Raw genomic sequence first — 15,762 nt, 5'->3', positions numbered from 1 at the left:
GCGCCAAGCGCTCGCCTCTCTCCCCCTCCTTCCTTTCCCTCTTTTACGCCGAGAAAATCCTTGCCCCCCCCCCCCCCCCTCGATCACTTTTTACGGCCGGCCTCTCGGACTCCGGCTTGAAAGACCCGGTTATAGCCCCAAGCCGAGCCAGAGCTCCGAGAGCTCCGCCGGTCAGTCCTCGAAGCATGCATTTTCGAAATATTCCCGTGCGGCTCCAAGTGGGTAAACATGACAGACGTACGATGATAAAATTAATAAGACATGCTTTCTTACTTTTCTTGCATGTTTATATGTCGCATACGCCTTGAGTAAAATAATAACAATAAAAGAACTAGAAAGCGTGCCAAATGTCTAAGACTTTGAAATCGTAAAAGCTCCTTCTTATTTTGGCATATGTAAATCAAACCCGTTGGCGTAAACGACGTTTCAAACGTTCAATGATAAGGCAAAAAAAAATAATAAAATACGTCCTATTACGTACCATTAACTGCTAAATTAGTAATGTAGAATGTCATGTAAATTTGTAAAAAGCCCTACGCCCTTAAAAAGGAAAGGTTAACTGCTAATGGGAAGGTTACTGTACTCGTCGCCGTCTACCTATACCGTTAAAGCTTGAATCTGCCAAATGCTCTTGCAAGCGTCATGGTCGAGGACTAATTATGCGATGTAATTGCGTGCATTAAAAGTGACCATGTCAATGCTACGGGCTTCGTTGATTTGAATACAATTGAAGTCTCAGAAAATTTATAATTGTAAGCTAATGACCCTCTGAAATGGGCGATCAAGAAAAATCTTTAAAAAATAGATAAAAAAAACGGTAGTTGAAACGTTAAAAGCGCGAAGGTGCCATACATACATATTGCTTCTTTACCATTTGGAACGCAGACATTGAATGACATGTGGGGTTTGACGTCCCAAAACCACCATATGATTATGAGAGACGCCGTAGTGCAGGGCTCCGGAAATTTAGACCACCTGGGGTTCTTAACATGCACTAAAATCTGAGCACACGGGCCTACAGCATTTTCACCTCAATCTAAAATGCAGCCGCCGCCACCGGGATTCGATCCCGCGACCTGCGTGTCAGCAGCCGAGAGTAACTTAGCCACTAGGCCACTGCGGCGGGGCAGAACGCAGACCTTCTCCTCACAGGTAGCCTGCATAATCGCGGCTTGGAAGCCGTTTGGGGAAGCTCGCGGTAAGGTTAAAGAAAGCGTTTGTTAATAAAGATACAACTGTTCGTAGATATGTGTTAAACGACGCGCGAACGACCATACAAACAAAAATGTTCGCGAAAGATGGCCTTTTCACAACACGATAATTTTTGCGGCGAAGCGCGCTTATGGTGATCACCTTCATAACTTGGATAACGCCATCACATCAAGTACGTGTCGTCAAATTTTTTTTTTGTAGTTGTTGTTTCTGTTGTTTCGCAATGCACGTTAAGATTGTCATCTTACTATGAGGCAGTTTATCGTCAGCCTCCAGGTAGGCTTCCTGCACTGCCACCGTACTGCCATCTTTCAGCGAGTTTTTTCAGTTCAAAATGGAGAAAAGGCTTTGCCGCCGAGCGATGTCATTCAGCTAACAGTTACGGCACCTGTATTGGCAACTCCGAAGCTGGAGTATGCCAACAAAGCGGCGTTCCGGGTTACTGTGCTCCAACCTCTAAGTTGGGTCGATCAATTATATTTGGCTGATCGGCAGTGACATAGTCAAATTACGAAGCGGGGCACGCTTCAGTGTACAATGTGTCTGTGCTTGGTGCCCGACCCCCTCTGGTTTGGCGCACGCGCTCGACTGGAAAGGGGATACTGAGCAAGTGACTGATGTTGCGCGTTATTGTAAGCGATGAATATGCTACGTCCGTGGATATGCTATGGTTGGGGTAAACGGGCTCCGGAGGGCAGGTTGATCTACCCTTCCCCATTGGCGTAGTCAGGGAGGGTTAAACGCTCCCCACCCCTAAATTCTCGAACTTTTCACGTATGTGCATGTATACTTACGCACACAAAAACACGCACCAGCATACACGAAGAACAAATGCCCCCCCCCCCCCCCTTTCCCTATTAACGTTGTCTAGCTACGTTCAAGCTTCTTCCAAGGCCTCCACCGCTGCCAATACGCACTCATCTAACTAGCAATCATTAATCGCTCGCGACAGTGCCGAGGTGACAATGTTGTCCACCTATAATCTGCGCACGAAAAAAAAAAAAATAACGACGCAGTCAGGGACTGGGGGGGAAATCGAGTGAATACAGAAATAGGAAGGAAGAGGCAAAAAAAAAGTTGAAAAGACAATTTGCTGGATTGCGCAGCGCTGCACGCGTTGTGCCTTCACCAATTAATGCTCCCGTTCGCTGTCTCGGGATCTTATGAACACCTAAAAGGTAAGTCCCGGGAATGGAAATCGGCGCTAAAGGCACCCATAACGGTTGGTGCGTAGCACAAGCGCACGATTTGTTGCGCGTATATTTCACATCGCAATGAGGAGGCACGAGTTCGGCATTAACATTTCACAAGTAGCAACGACAACGAAGCGTCGACCCAACTCAAAGCTGTGCTGCGATGTTTTTCGTGGTGGGAAGGCAGATGCAGGGTGCAGGTGTCCCTTTAGGCGCTCTCCAAACGAGCAGTTGCGCCAGTCTGTTCATTGAGCCGTTCCGTGTACAGGATGACACCATCGTGCCGCGGCGAAGCCAACTTTACAGACGAAACATCTGCGCGTATTTAATATATGCTTCCCTTAAAAGGACACCAAAGAGAAATAATGACTTAGTTTAGATTAACAAACTGCACTCGGAAAACTCTTAACGCCATATGTTTCACTATTATAAGGTCATTATTAGCGGAGAAAATCAAGGTTGAAATGTAATTTTTAAATTTCACGCCAAAACTCTGCGAGTGACGTCAGAAACTTCGAAATGTATTTTCGGTATGTTCATGGTATTGGCTCAACAAGATTTTCTGAAACTTTGTGTGCGAAGTTTATGACACACACAAGTGACAATGTGCTTTATTTTAATCGATTGGAAGCTGCGTAGGACCCAGTAGACACCATATTTTATTACGTCCTGGTGTGTAGTGCGGAAATCTCTCATTGGCGTCGCCACCCGTATTTTCCTTTCGCGCGATTTCTCGCTTACTAGGCGTCGTGTCGCGGTAAGAGTGGTGTTTTCGGTATCGTTGAATGGTACATTACTAATACGCGAAAAAATGTGCTGCTGTTTAGAAGGTGTCTCTTCAATATCAGTCTTTTTTTTTACACGTAAATGATTTATACCGGGGTCCACCAAGACTTCAGTGACGTATTTCCGTCACGGAAATGACGTAAAACACGATTAGAAAACACGAGGTTCCGTCAACAGGAGTCGAGCCCACTATCTCTCGGTCGGCGACAACAGATGCCCGGCACGCTATCCACTGCGCCACGGTCGCACACTTTGCAAGCCCCCTTTTTTTTTCTACATACGGCTATTACCGTAAATTTCCACAATCTCCGATGCATTAGCTTAAGACGTCAAAGGCGAACGCCATCTGTTTTTTTTTCTTTCATCAGTCTATTGTGCCAGTCCTTTCCAAAATCATTCTGTATTTGGTTTTGCACTGTCTCCAGGGATTGCAGGAATTGCAAGCTTCCAGCACCTCACACCGTTCTGAAGAGTCTCCGAGATCGGCCCCCCTGTCACCAAACGTGGCGATGTCATGTCACGACGATTTTGATTTTTGCGTCACTAGGGTTGATAACATTGTTTCAATCACAATAGTTATTTCAACCAATCAATCACTATGTGAACGCGACGGTCAGTTTCCGCTTTCGATGCGGCATCCAAGACTTCACTTTCACCCACGCGAGTTCAAATCCCACCTCGTGAAGAACTTTTTTAACAATAATTTAACTTTCTTTCCCCCTGTACCCGTTGTTTTACACATTACGGTTCTATACAGACCAGGCATGCGGACTGGCCCGCTACAGTAGCGGTACCCTAGGTCCCAATCTCTGCATCATTTCTGTATTTAACAGACAAATTACAGCGAGTTTCAACGTCTTCACTGTTACAAAATTTTGCCATTTCTACGCCACGAGAACCATCGGACAGTGAAGCTGCAAAAGCATAAACTAAGCCAACCTACTCTAATTTCAAGCAACAACTCAAGCCTAGCCATCAACGTTTCATTATTGCCATAATTATGAGTGCCATCATAATTTCGTGAATTTCATTATTCACTATCTCCTGGTCATGTCACATGTGTTACGCAGGACAGCACAGGCTTGACATAGCTTCGCTGTTAAGAAGTACTTTACGAGGGTGATCGGCAGCTCAGCTAGAGACGAGCATCGAAGAACACGAGATTTACGAGAAGCAAGGGTGGTAAAGAAGCAGTGTTTTATTGGTCACCAGCTTGTCTCCCAGAGTGTGTGTGGTTGCAGTGGAAAAAGGGTGTATCTACAGTGCATCCATATCATACAGGGAACACAAGAGAACCATTGCCAACAGGATGATGCAAGGAGATATAACTTAGGACGTATGCATAACTTAGGACGTATGCTTTCGTGTGCGTGTTCCGACAGCAAGCGTATGGCTTCGGAGGCGAACGGAGAAAAACAAGGAGGGGGTGGGGCCACCTATGGGGCAATCTAATGCATGCCCACTAAGCAACACGTGATGGATACCATTACATCAGGGGACACGTGTTGTGCTATGTGACAACTATGTACAGCGATACAGTAGTGCACAGGGTAGCCTGTACTGGCTCCGTTGGGACACAAGGCCTTTTCGCAGCTCTGGAACGCTTCCACAAAGTGCCGGATGCCATCATATTGCTAGCATATTGATAACGTAACAATACTTCAGAAATTGCCAATAAATGATAGCAAACAATCACAATTACATATTTGTAGAAACCAATTGCAGTCGCTAAGAATTTTTAGCCCATAGGCAGAAGTGGAGATTTCAGTGTAACCACCGCTAATGATGCGATTCTTTCACTATCAATACACTTGGTCTGCATACAGGCACTTGTACCATTGCACGAATTTAATGCCACTACCATAAGTAAGCCGCACAGAATACTTATTTAAACTGCATGGATTTCTACTTTCGCAAAGTGGTAAACCATCTGCACTGCACAGAACTTTCTTCAATCCACACTATCATTCCAAGACCCCTCCGACAATAACTTCCTCCAGAGATGCACATGTCCAATGCTTCAAGAGGCATCACACACTAAAGTACAGGCCACCCTGTGCATTCAGCCTATATACAGAGAAATCAGCCACCGTTGCCTCTTTGTCCTTGATGACAGAGGCACCCCACCTCAACTCAATGGTCCACAACTACAAACAAAGACGAGACAATTTAACCAGCACAAGCAACCCAACACATCATGAAAATGCACAACTGATGCAGAGGTGAATCATCTTTCCCCACTATATGTCAACAGAAGTACAACTTAAACCTTGGATTTCATTTTAGGAGTTCAATCTTTGGCAAGCCTGAATGTTTGCCAGATATATATATCTATATACATGTGTACTGCATTCTTTTTTTGTCCTGGAATGGTATGCTCGCCAAAAAGGAAAGTAAACAAACACAACCTTGCATAAAAAATGCATGAAGTGCCATGTATAAACAATAAATAAAACAAAGACAGTGCACTATTAGAACTTATTCCCACCAGCGACTTGAAGGTGCCGCATGACTGTTTGCAGCTGGCAACCAGAAAGCACTTAAATACGACCACTAATCCCACCGGCTAGTGTGATCTATCGATCACCGCACCAAAAGAGGCGCCTCCCCAAGCGAAATGCCAATTATGTCTATGTCTGCCATCACCTTACAAGACAAGGACACATTTTGTCCCTGTGTTCCTGCTAGTCTTTTCTTCGCTTCCTTCCTGTCAAGTTTGCTTAACGTACAAACTGAGCGTGACTGAGATGACTGATCTGCCACCTTTGCAACTACAGTAGTGCGACTCAGTGGTGTGAACCACGCAGTGAGTGACAGAGTTGAAACGGTTGCATGATTGCAGCGTCGCCAATGTGAACTAGCCTTCACTGCTAAAAGCTATAGCGGTGTGCCTTTTCCAAGGATAAATATTGTGTGCACACAGAATTTTCTCAAGTGTGTCTCATCTCGTCAGTGAAGGCTTCTACCTTCTTGAAAAGGTATCTCCATCCATAACCACACATAAAGCCAATAAATGAAAAAAAGGAATAAATAAAAACAAGAGATCGACGACATTGTAACATCACTCACACTTTTCATTCACGTGTACTGCTTGTAGTGCAATAAAACTGTCCACCATTGCTGACCCCTTACGTGCCACGGTTGTGGTTTAGTGCCCACGTTTCTTGTCAAAACGACCAAGTGAAAACACAGTGCTTTGGTTAGGTTCTTTTCCCAGTAATTTTTCCAGTAATTCCAGGCATACGATTGGGGTATTATATGAATAAGGACTGGAAATGCTGTATAAATTGTCTTTCACGAAGAATGCCGCAGCAAAAAAGTAAACTTGCAAGAATTCACAACAAAACATGGCACACAAGGGGTTACAGAGAGGGCTACTTGTGGTCTGCAAAAAGAAAGTGTCCTTATGTACGCGTACATACGGAAAGAAGAGCAATAACGCTGCTATACCTTGTATACTACTGGCATTTAGAAAAATTTGTCTGCACAGGAATGCATCATACATAAAACAAGACATGTAACAGTTTCACCTCAAAAAAAGGTACATTGAAGGTCAGTGACCTCTCACTGGGAAATTCTACCGAGAAGCAAAACCATAAGTGGTATGCAGCCTTAAAAGCAGCAGCCACAAATGAAAAGCAATAATTTGAAAGCCAAGACTAGGTAAAGGCTCCACTGATTCGCCTTTATAGTGAGAGCTGGCATTCTTATAGTATGAGGCCAGAAAAGCCACACAAATATTAATCGCTACAGTACTGCATGAACAAAACATTTATTAACACACTTGGGTCGGCTACGGAAAATGCCAGTGTCTGAACTACGTGATACGTTGTAACAACATGCCTTAACTGTTCAAATCACACCCGTTTGCATTCAGCAAGATTGAGCGAATGCCACACTCATATGTGAGGTCTGTTCTGTCTGGAAAGAAGCATGTTTGTCTCAAGCAAACACCTCTGCTCAGGCACTTTGCAACTACAAAGAAGAAAAATTATAGGAGTGAGGAGCAGCAGTGATAACTCACACTTTCATGCTTGTGTACTTACTGGAAGCATGTAGAGCAGGAGAGGGGAGGGCACCGGATAGATTTTCGCTCAATGCAAACTGAAGCATGCATAGCTTGAAAGTACCGATGCAGCATGCCTGGCTAGAGTGGGTTGCAATGCAGTTTAGCCAATAGGCTTTTATAAACAGCACCAAATTTCACATGCAAGTAGACATGCAGCATTGAATTCACAAACAAGCAACTATTGCGAACTTCAAAACAAACCAGCAATTAGTTGCGAACGAAAAAAAAAAAAAATGCACACACACATGCACACACACACACACACACACACACAACAATAAATGTGCTTAGCGCAGTGCAGTCAATCTATGCACTCTTTGATGTTTATACTTAATAAAAATCAAAAAAAGAAAAAAGTAAGGGGACATATATTGAACTGAGCTCAATCTCGGAGGCATGCCAGAGCAAGCTTCTCAACAACCGGGTGCACATGTTAAATAAATTAAAATAGGTATTGAATGAATTGCATTCGTACCAACAGCAGTTCCCTCACACATGACATACACACAATTTTCTGAGCATGTCAAAGGGCAAAATGAGAGTGCTCATCAGCATTTAACATCTGCCAATGCAACCTCAAACTTAATCGCCAGCCCTACTGGTAAAGCTCTCCATAAGCACTACAAACAAGTACAGTGACATGCAAAACAAAAAAATATGACCAGAAAAGCAAGGGGGAAAAAAGTGTACAGAGATTTGTGCTACCAGCAGTTTTTGTGACATAATTGATGCACAAGGCAATAAAGGGTAGCTTGATCTCAAAGCCTTGCTTAATGTAACACACAGAACAATCACAATCCCAACACAAAACCACAATACAGATAAACAGAAAGAAACCTTCACATTTAACATTAGCAGAAAAGGTGTGCACGCAAACCGACAGTGGGAGTTGTCATCGAAGTGTCCACACCAGCAGTTTGTGATTACCTTGCGACGCTGTACAGTTGTTTTCAGTCATGCCTGGAGGTCATGATAGTGATGACAACAATAACACTTCCAAGTGATGGCTTAATGCATGTTTTGAAGCAGAGGTGTGCTCCTAGCCACAGCGTTTGTAATGAGCACATGTGACAATCCTAGTGCTCAACTTACACGCTCAACTCACACTCGCTGCTCACAACGAAGCAGCACACTCTCTAGCTTCCACCACAAAGGGGAACGAATGTTTCTGTTTTCCCTTATTTAGCAGGGAGAGCCAGGGCAACAGTCAAGCTATGCCCAGTCGCAATGGACACAGTTGCGCACAGAACATGACGCGAGCTGGTGCCCGACGAGAACACTGAAACCACCAATCCCATCAGAGCGCTCCAAGAAATGTCTCATCGAAGGTCCAATGTCCTGACAACCTTGGAACAGTCTTCGGCCCTCAAAGATTGGTGGCAGTCGTATGGAGGAGGCGTCGGTGAATCATGCAGGGGCTCTTCGTCCATGAGCGGGGTACCCGGGTCGTCGTATTCGTCGAATGTCGCTTGTTCCGGCTCGGGTGCCGCTGCAGGGACCGGAGGCGGCTGTGCAATCTGCTGGCAGTATGTTGGCATGCCCATCTGTGGCGGAACTGGGAAGGTAAGTGCCACAGAATATGGAACGGGGGCACCGCTGGGCATTGGCAGGTAATTCATCGGGGCTGCGTCATAGCGTGGTGGCGGATGGGCCATGGACGGCAGGTAGGCGGCAGGGACTTCTCCGAAGGGTCCCACGATAGTATGATGGGGCATGACAGTGGGAGCTAATAGCTGGGGGGCGACTGGAGCCATGGTTGATGGAACCATGACCGGAGGTGCGATGGGTGGCAATGAAGGGCTCAACAACGATGCCGGCGGCTTGGTTATGTCCCTGTACATGGGGTTCGATGAAGGCCCTAAGTGCCTTGTGAAATCGTCGTAGCACCTGATGGGAGCGACTGACGACGACAGCGACACTGAAGGAGGAGCCATTCTCATGTGCGCCACTGGTATGTGCGGTGCCATCGTTGTGCGCACGATACAAGATGGAAGAGAAGTTGGTATCATGGGCCTAGGAAGTGGTGGTGTACCAGAACGATGGCATGTCGGCACAGATCTGGACATAGCAGAGGGCGGGATTCGAGATGGAGGCAGAGAAGCTGACGTAATCATTGCAGGCCTTTGTGCACTGCACGTCAACAGGCTTGACACGGGCTGTGTGGAAAAGGACATCGAGACGACTTTACTGGCTGACGACGTTGAAGAGACTGCTGGCGATGATGACTTGGGTGCAGTTGTGCCTGTTGTGTGAGGGAGAAGAAGTTCTAGAGGAGAGACTGCGACAGATGATGTAACTATCGAACTGCTTTTTGGGGCCGAATGCATAACTGTAGAAATTGTGGAACCCATTCTGGAGAACGAGGAAGACGTAAGAGAACCAAGTTTAGATGTTGCATGGTGCGCTACGGTGGTCAAGCTGGAACTTGCTTTTGATGTCGCATGTACAGAGGCTGCAACCGATAAACTGCTTCCCTTTATGGCTGCTGTGTTTACCACACTACTTTTGGAGGTTGAGACAGCAGATGCACTGACAAAGTGACTGCTCTTCGGGCTGTGATGAGAAACTCCAGCTGAAGAACTACTCCTTGATGTTAATGTCATGGCCATTGATGAGGGATAGCTTTTGTTAGTGACAGAGTTCGACATGGTGGTGACACAATTGGCTTTGGGGGATGACAGCGCTGCCACAGTGGCAAACGTATCAGTTTTAGAAACTGAAGCAGCAATGTTAGCAGCCAGTGAGGTGCTAACTGTTGATGTTGTAGTGCTGATGGTAGAACTTATTTTTGATGTGGATTTTGAAGAAGGTGCCACACTCGTGATAGTACTGCACCTTGTACTTGATGCTGTATTGTTCTTAGTTGACAGAGTATTGCCGGCAATGGTGCAGGACTTTGAAGTAACTGCAGTGGACGCTGTAGAAGTGCTCTTGGAAGTAGCAATGCTGCTTCCAGTAGAGAAGCTTTTTGAAGAGGCAGCACTTGCCACAGAATTGCTCTTCGCAGATAAAGCAGCAGCCGCTGTTAAAGAATTGTTCTTCAAAGAAAATGTACTTGTAGTTGTTATTGAATTGTTTTTGGAAATGGCCGTGTATGTTGCTGCAGAAGAGGTTTTTAAAGCAGATGATGCTAACGACGAGCTAACCTTGGTTTCAGCTTCTGTAGACGTAGCGCAGCTAGCCTTGTCATTTTGTGTTACACCTGCAAGTACTGTCGAATCATTTTTTAAACATGAAGCTACAGTAGATACAGCTCCAGCATTTTTGACGGGAGGAGGTGACATCAATACAGTAGAACAGCCAGTTTTGGTTGATGCCGGCGATACCACAGCACTCGTCTTGAGTGCCGACAGGCTTGCAGTTACCACCGTGGAAGCGCTCAACAAGGAAGAAGCCACACTTGACACTTCAGCTGTCTGCACAGGTTTGACTACTGAAGTCTGTGGCTTCTCAGTGGATGATGCAGCGGGTGGCTCGCAAAGCGTCGACGGTGATGTCAACACCTGAGCATTGTTATCACAGGTACCAAAAGTTGCATCATTCTCTACAGGCTCTGCTTTTATTTGACCATCCACGTTATCTGACAAAACCAATGTCTGCTCGGGTGTTGTTTCAACTTTGGCCTCCTGCTCTTCTTTGACAGGAATCTTCAGGAGCTGCGGCTTAGGTCCGTGCGCTGAAGAATGAACCTTATGTGGCTGTTGCGATTTTGATTCGTGAGACGAGGCCTTAAAGTCTAGCTCCTTAGCCTTCTCTTTCTTCTCCTTGTGTGACTTGTGTTTGTCCCCGCTGTGTTTCTTCGGGGTCGATGACGACGATGACTGTACGGCAATTGTTGCTTCCTCCGGTTTTCTTTCACTCGAGAGTGCCTTTCCGGGCTCCAGCTTAATCTTTTTAATGGATGATTCTTTGTGCGGCTTTGAATCCGCTTCCCGCTTTCGGGGCTTGGAGTCCTCGGTTTTGACCTCTTTCACCGTTGTGTCTTCGGGACTTGAAGCCGCCGTGGCGGGAGATGTCGTCTCCTGCGGATAGTACTGGCGCAGGCGCACATGCCAGGCCACACTGGCCACGGCCGTCACAGTGCGAAACTGGTGCACAATGTTCCGCGGCAAGAAATAGATGTCATTGTCGCACAGTGAGATGCGAGAATACCGGATACCTTCCCTGCGCAGCTGGTTCAGCTTGGCGTCTTCGACCCATTGCACGCACTGCACCGAAAACAAATGAGAGTCAAAAACTTTTCTCCCTGACAAAGAAAACTGCACTGGTCTTAATTTTCTTCAAAAAAAAAAAAAAAAAAAATGGTATGGAATAGATGCATGTTAGGCCACGAGAATAAGGCCCCAGAAGAAAACTGCTTCCTCCAGAAACACATCTCTGTTATAAATATGGTTTACTTTGAACAACACCACTTGCAATAAAACAACAGGTCTATTCCCATTCCTGTAGAATCAACACATTAGGGTCTCTTTAAATTAATAGGAATTTATCATTACTACGAGGACGTACAGGACAAAAGCGGTATTCCTTAAAACAAAAATGCCTGGAGTGAAATGGATCTTATACGAGAAGTAGAAAACTCTGCAATCAATGACTTTCAGCCATAAGCACATTCTAAAGTTCTTGAATCACAAACTAGGGAGTTTCAATGGCTAGTACTCGCCTGCGAAACGGGCGGCTCGTGAAGGTCCAACTGAAGCTTTTCCACCAGCTGATTGAAGTCACCCGCATGGAATGCGACTACATCCTTGGTGATGCGATTGGTTTCTCCTCTGTTGTACAAAATTAAGAACACTCAGCATTACTCATTTTCTTTTACCCATACTTTCGAAAAAAAGCATCAAGGAAATCAGAGGAGAGGAGAAAACCTTGCATTTAGACTTGTATTCATCACAGAACACCTGGCAACTTTCAGAAACACTTGCTTTCATGCATGGCAAAATATGTAAGACTATTGTATCAGTGAAGCGAAAGATATTATACTTAAGGTGTGCCATCAATACCCGCTACTCCAATATTGGAAATGGCCTCCCTGATTAATCATGTCGGGACTGTCCTGACGAAGTAATTGAAAAGTAGATAAAATCTTCACAGTTCTTAACTCTGCTCATTTAAACACTCCATTTAAAGTTTAGCTTGAATATGAACGACTAGTCAAATGGATTTGGTGACCGTGACAGCCACAACGTTCCTCACCCTGTGTTGCAATGGACAGCCTTGAGAACGCCCACAGCAGCAGTGGTGAGTCTATCGAAGCCCTGCCCAACGTGGTCCGCGTGGCACTTGGTGCGGTCCTCGAAGAGCATCTCCCGTGGCTCCGAGGCGCGAGGAAGATACTGCAACTTGCGCAGTTCGTCTCGGCGCCTAGCGCCTGACCCAGACACGCTGTTACGCTTGTTTGGCGATCGAGTCAGGTCGGCGGTGGGGACGAGCTGTTCGCCGGGACGCACCCACAGAATGGGACCATCGTTGCTCTCCTGTGTGACAAAAGAGAGACGGTCAGCTTGAAGCCAGTGATCTTCTGATCTTCAGTAGGTGTGGAAATATATTCAAGAATTTCTAATAAGAAATAGAATAGCACATATTCAAACCGCCGAATATTTTTTTAACTATTAGCACAGGCGAAAAAACACCAGAGGAACATAAGTTGGAAAAACAAAGAATCATATTTCTTGTTTCAATAACTGAATTATGAATATGCATGCAATTCAAGCTTTTACAAGACTAGCAAAAACTTGCTCATCCCCGGAAAAGGAATTTTTGTTTTGAAGGGCCCCCAAACTACCCAGAGGACAAAATTTAGTTGTGTTGTTGCAGTCCTGCATGAGCCTACAGTGAACACACGTAGCCACGAGAATGTTTCGAAACAGTGCTAGAACAGCAGTTACACGCATCTAATGATACAATAGAGGCCCTCGCTCATTTCGCTCTTTCCTTAACTATGATCCCTTTGTCTGCTCCTCTCGCCTCCAGGCCGAATGCTCCTCCTCAACGTGCGAAGAGGAAGAGCGGTGAGCACACGTACCTGCGAGCAGAAAAAAATGTTGGCATCGCGGCAGACACTGAGGGGCTGAACACTGCCAAAAAGCCCAGAAAGGGGAAGGGATCATTTCTTAGAATTCGTGGGTCGCCTGCTCGTAGCACTGCCGCGCTTGACATTGTTGCTTGTGAAAGCATTTTGAACTCAACGTGTGTGTTTACTTGATACAATTAAAAAATTATCGGAGGTGGTTTAGAGGCCCTTCAGACTCATGTGTTGGCCAAGCGAATGCGTCCTCAATGCACTATCACCATCGTGAAATTCATTCACGAAACATGATGCAACATAATGCTCTAAGAGTTATTTAAAAGCTGGTGACCAAGTACCACCTCGAATACTCAAGTAACAGCTGTGCTCAGCCTACAATTAAAAAGTACCATGAAGGCTGTAGTCGCTGCAGTATGTGGGCTTATCTTAGTTCATGTAACTGCAATAGATCTTGCCGGCTTGATGTAACAGTAACATTTACTTATTAACGTTCGTGAATATTTGTTTCATCACAATGTTATGAATTTTTAGGGCTATTTTAAAAACGGTTGCCTTTCTATTAAAAAACTACTGCGTTTGAATTAGTATGATTGCTATTCAATTCATATTTGATTTGGTTCTAAATTTAACTATTTGCAAGCCCCTAACCATTGGCACTCATTTAATAGCAAAATTTAGTCGATACTGTGAGTAATCTGAACCCACAGATGGCATGGACAAAAATGACAAGCTCACTGGCTTATATTTCTTGGTCCGTGACAGTTTTTCACTAGTTAACTAATGTAACAAATTTACTGCTAAATGCAAGGCTTGCAAATCTTTTTAAACGTTGTCCAAACAATGATCAGACTGCACATGCTACAGAAAGAGTGGTACACGTTTTAGAATTTATTCGAGTGCACGTAATGGTGTTGGAAAGTACAATGATGCAAATTTCGATGACTATGCTAACTGCTATTGTTACGCTGTGTGGGGTACTTGCTCTGCTATGCTGAAGTTTGTGAAATAAAAGTTCAATCCTGTATTCCTCACAGTCTCAACGTGAGTAGAAGTCCGATTCCCTGCAGTAGTGTTCATGTATCGTTCTAACAGTTCTTGTGTTCTTCTGCACTCTACACTCTAAAATGTTTTGCCAGAGGCTTAATAAACAGCACTGAGTAAAGGTGCCTGAACGATTTGAAAAACTGTTTGTTACGTCACCTGAAAAATTATATCTAACAGACCTAATAATGGTGATGTCCCTTCTTACCTGCGGAGACTCCATATGAACTTGAGAGAGGGGACCCCAAGGCATGGTGAGGTACAGGAAAGGGCACTTCTCGAGTATTTCCAGAAACTCGGGAAAGTAGCCACCGACTTCCTCATGCACAGTGCCTACCAGGCTCATCTGGTGCAGGGGGCCAGCGCGGTACGTGCCACTGCTGTATGTCCGCCCAACCTGCGCACAATGGAGACGACATTGCTGTGGTGACATGCATCACCGGGTGAAATGGCTTGCTCCCGAGGATGACGAATTGTCGAACAGAGAATGTCACCAGAGCCAATATTTTGATGTCGGGGCCGCAATGGATTAGGTGAAAATGCATGTATGTAAGCTTTCCTGTAATATACTTATCTGCGTGATGCTTATGTAATTTAGCCAAAACTGCTTGTTACATATATACGACTGTCTTCTATCACAAACTTAAATTATTAAGCTCAAAAGTAATTTCATAACTACTTTTGCATAGGCATGCAACTTTTACAGTGCTGGTTGCTAAAGCCATGCAGTTTCAAGTAAAAAAGTAAACGGATCTTTCACACACTTCTTTTCTGATAAGCAGGGCCCAGAGGTTGCCTGCAAGTTACAGTCATATAAGAAACCAATACGTCAGTGACAGTGATGACACCCTACCGTCAAAGGAATTAGACTCAGCGTTACCACAGTCCGAAACAGTGACAGCGCACATCTCGTTTCCAGTGGCTACAAAGCAGGCAATTTCGATCGACTGACCTCACCTTGTGAACTGCTTGTATCTAAGCCAAAACTATACTTATTTTTTAATGTGGTTTCGTGCAGTTTATCACAAGCTCTCCTTGTTAAGAATGAAAAATACTCAAATCAAGACTGCTTATTTGTGTCTATTCTTACATTCTGTGTCATCTGTATCCATAATGCACGCGCTTGCACTGTCTTAAGCTATCGTGACTAATCAACAAATCCACCATTACATATTGACCAATATCCCTTGCCACACTGTTGAAATTTTAGCTCTAGCGACATTTTCTGTTCAATGATATATAGCATCAAGCCTCTTCAACTTACATTTAATCTTGTTTAGAGAGTCACCACGAAGTGGCACTACAGACAGTGTAGAGAATGAAAGAAGACATACAAAGTGCTCTTATGGTACTAGAAGAAATGGTACAGTAAGGACATTGATTGATTTGCGGTGTTTAACGTCCCTAAACTACCATATGATTATGAGAGTTGC

General features: G+C 44.9%; 1 protein-coding gene across 1 annotated transcript in view; it reads right to left on the bottom strand.

The window, feature by feature from the left end:
- Window positions 1–8,254: 8,254 nt before the first annotated feature.
- Window positions 8,255–15,762, bottom strand: part of LOC119174693 (uncharacterized) — a 28,306-nt gene continuing 20,798 nt past the window's right edge. The window contains exons 5-8 of the mRNA XM_037425726.2: window positions 14,538–14,726; window positions 12,457–12,737; window positions 11,924–12,032; window positions 8,255–11,468 (exon numbers count right to left, since the gene is read on the bottom strand). Of these exons, the coding sequence (XP_037281623.2) occupies window positions 8,580–11,468; window positions 11,924–12,032; window positions 12,457–12,737; window positions 14,538–14,726 (3,468 nt within the window). The 3' untranslated portion in view covers window positions 8,255–8,579. The remainder of the gene's footprint in view (window positions 11,469–11,923; window positions 12,033–12,456; window positions 12,738–14,537; window positions 14,727–15,762) is intronic.

The sequence above is a fragment of the Rhipicephalus microplus genome, unplaced genomic scaffold, assembly GCF_043290135.1.
Source record: "Rhipicephalus microplus isolate Deutch F79 unplaced genomic scaffold, USDA_Rmic scaffold_72, whole genome shotgun sequence".
In the NCBI taxonomy this organism is placed as follows: Eukaryota; Metazoa; Arthropoda; class Arachnida; order Ixodida; family Ixodidae; genus Rhipicephalus; species Rhipicephalus microplus.
Note: the sequence above shows the minus strand (reverse complement) of the source record. Positions and strands in the feature narration are given on the sequence as shown.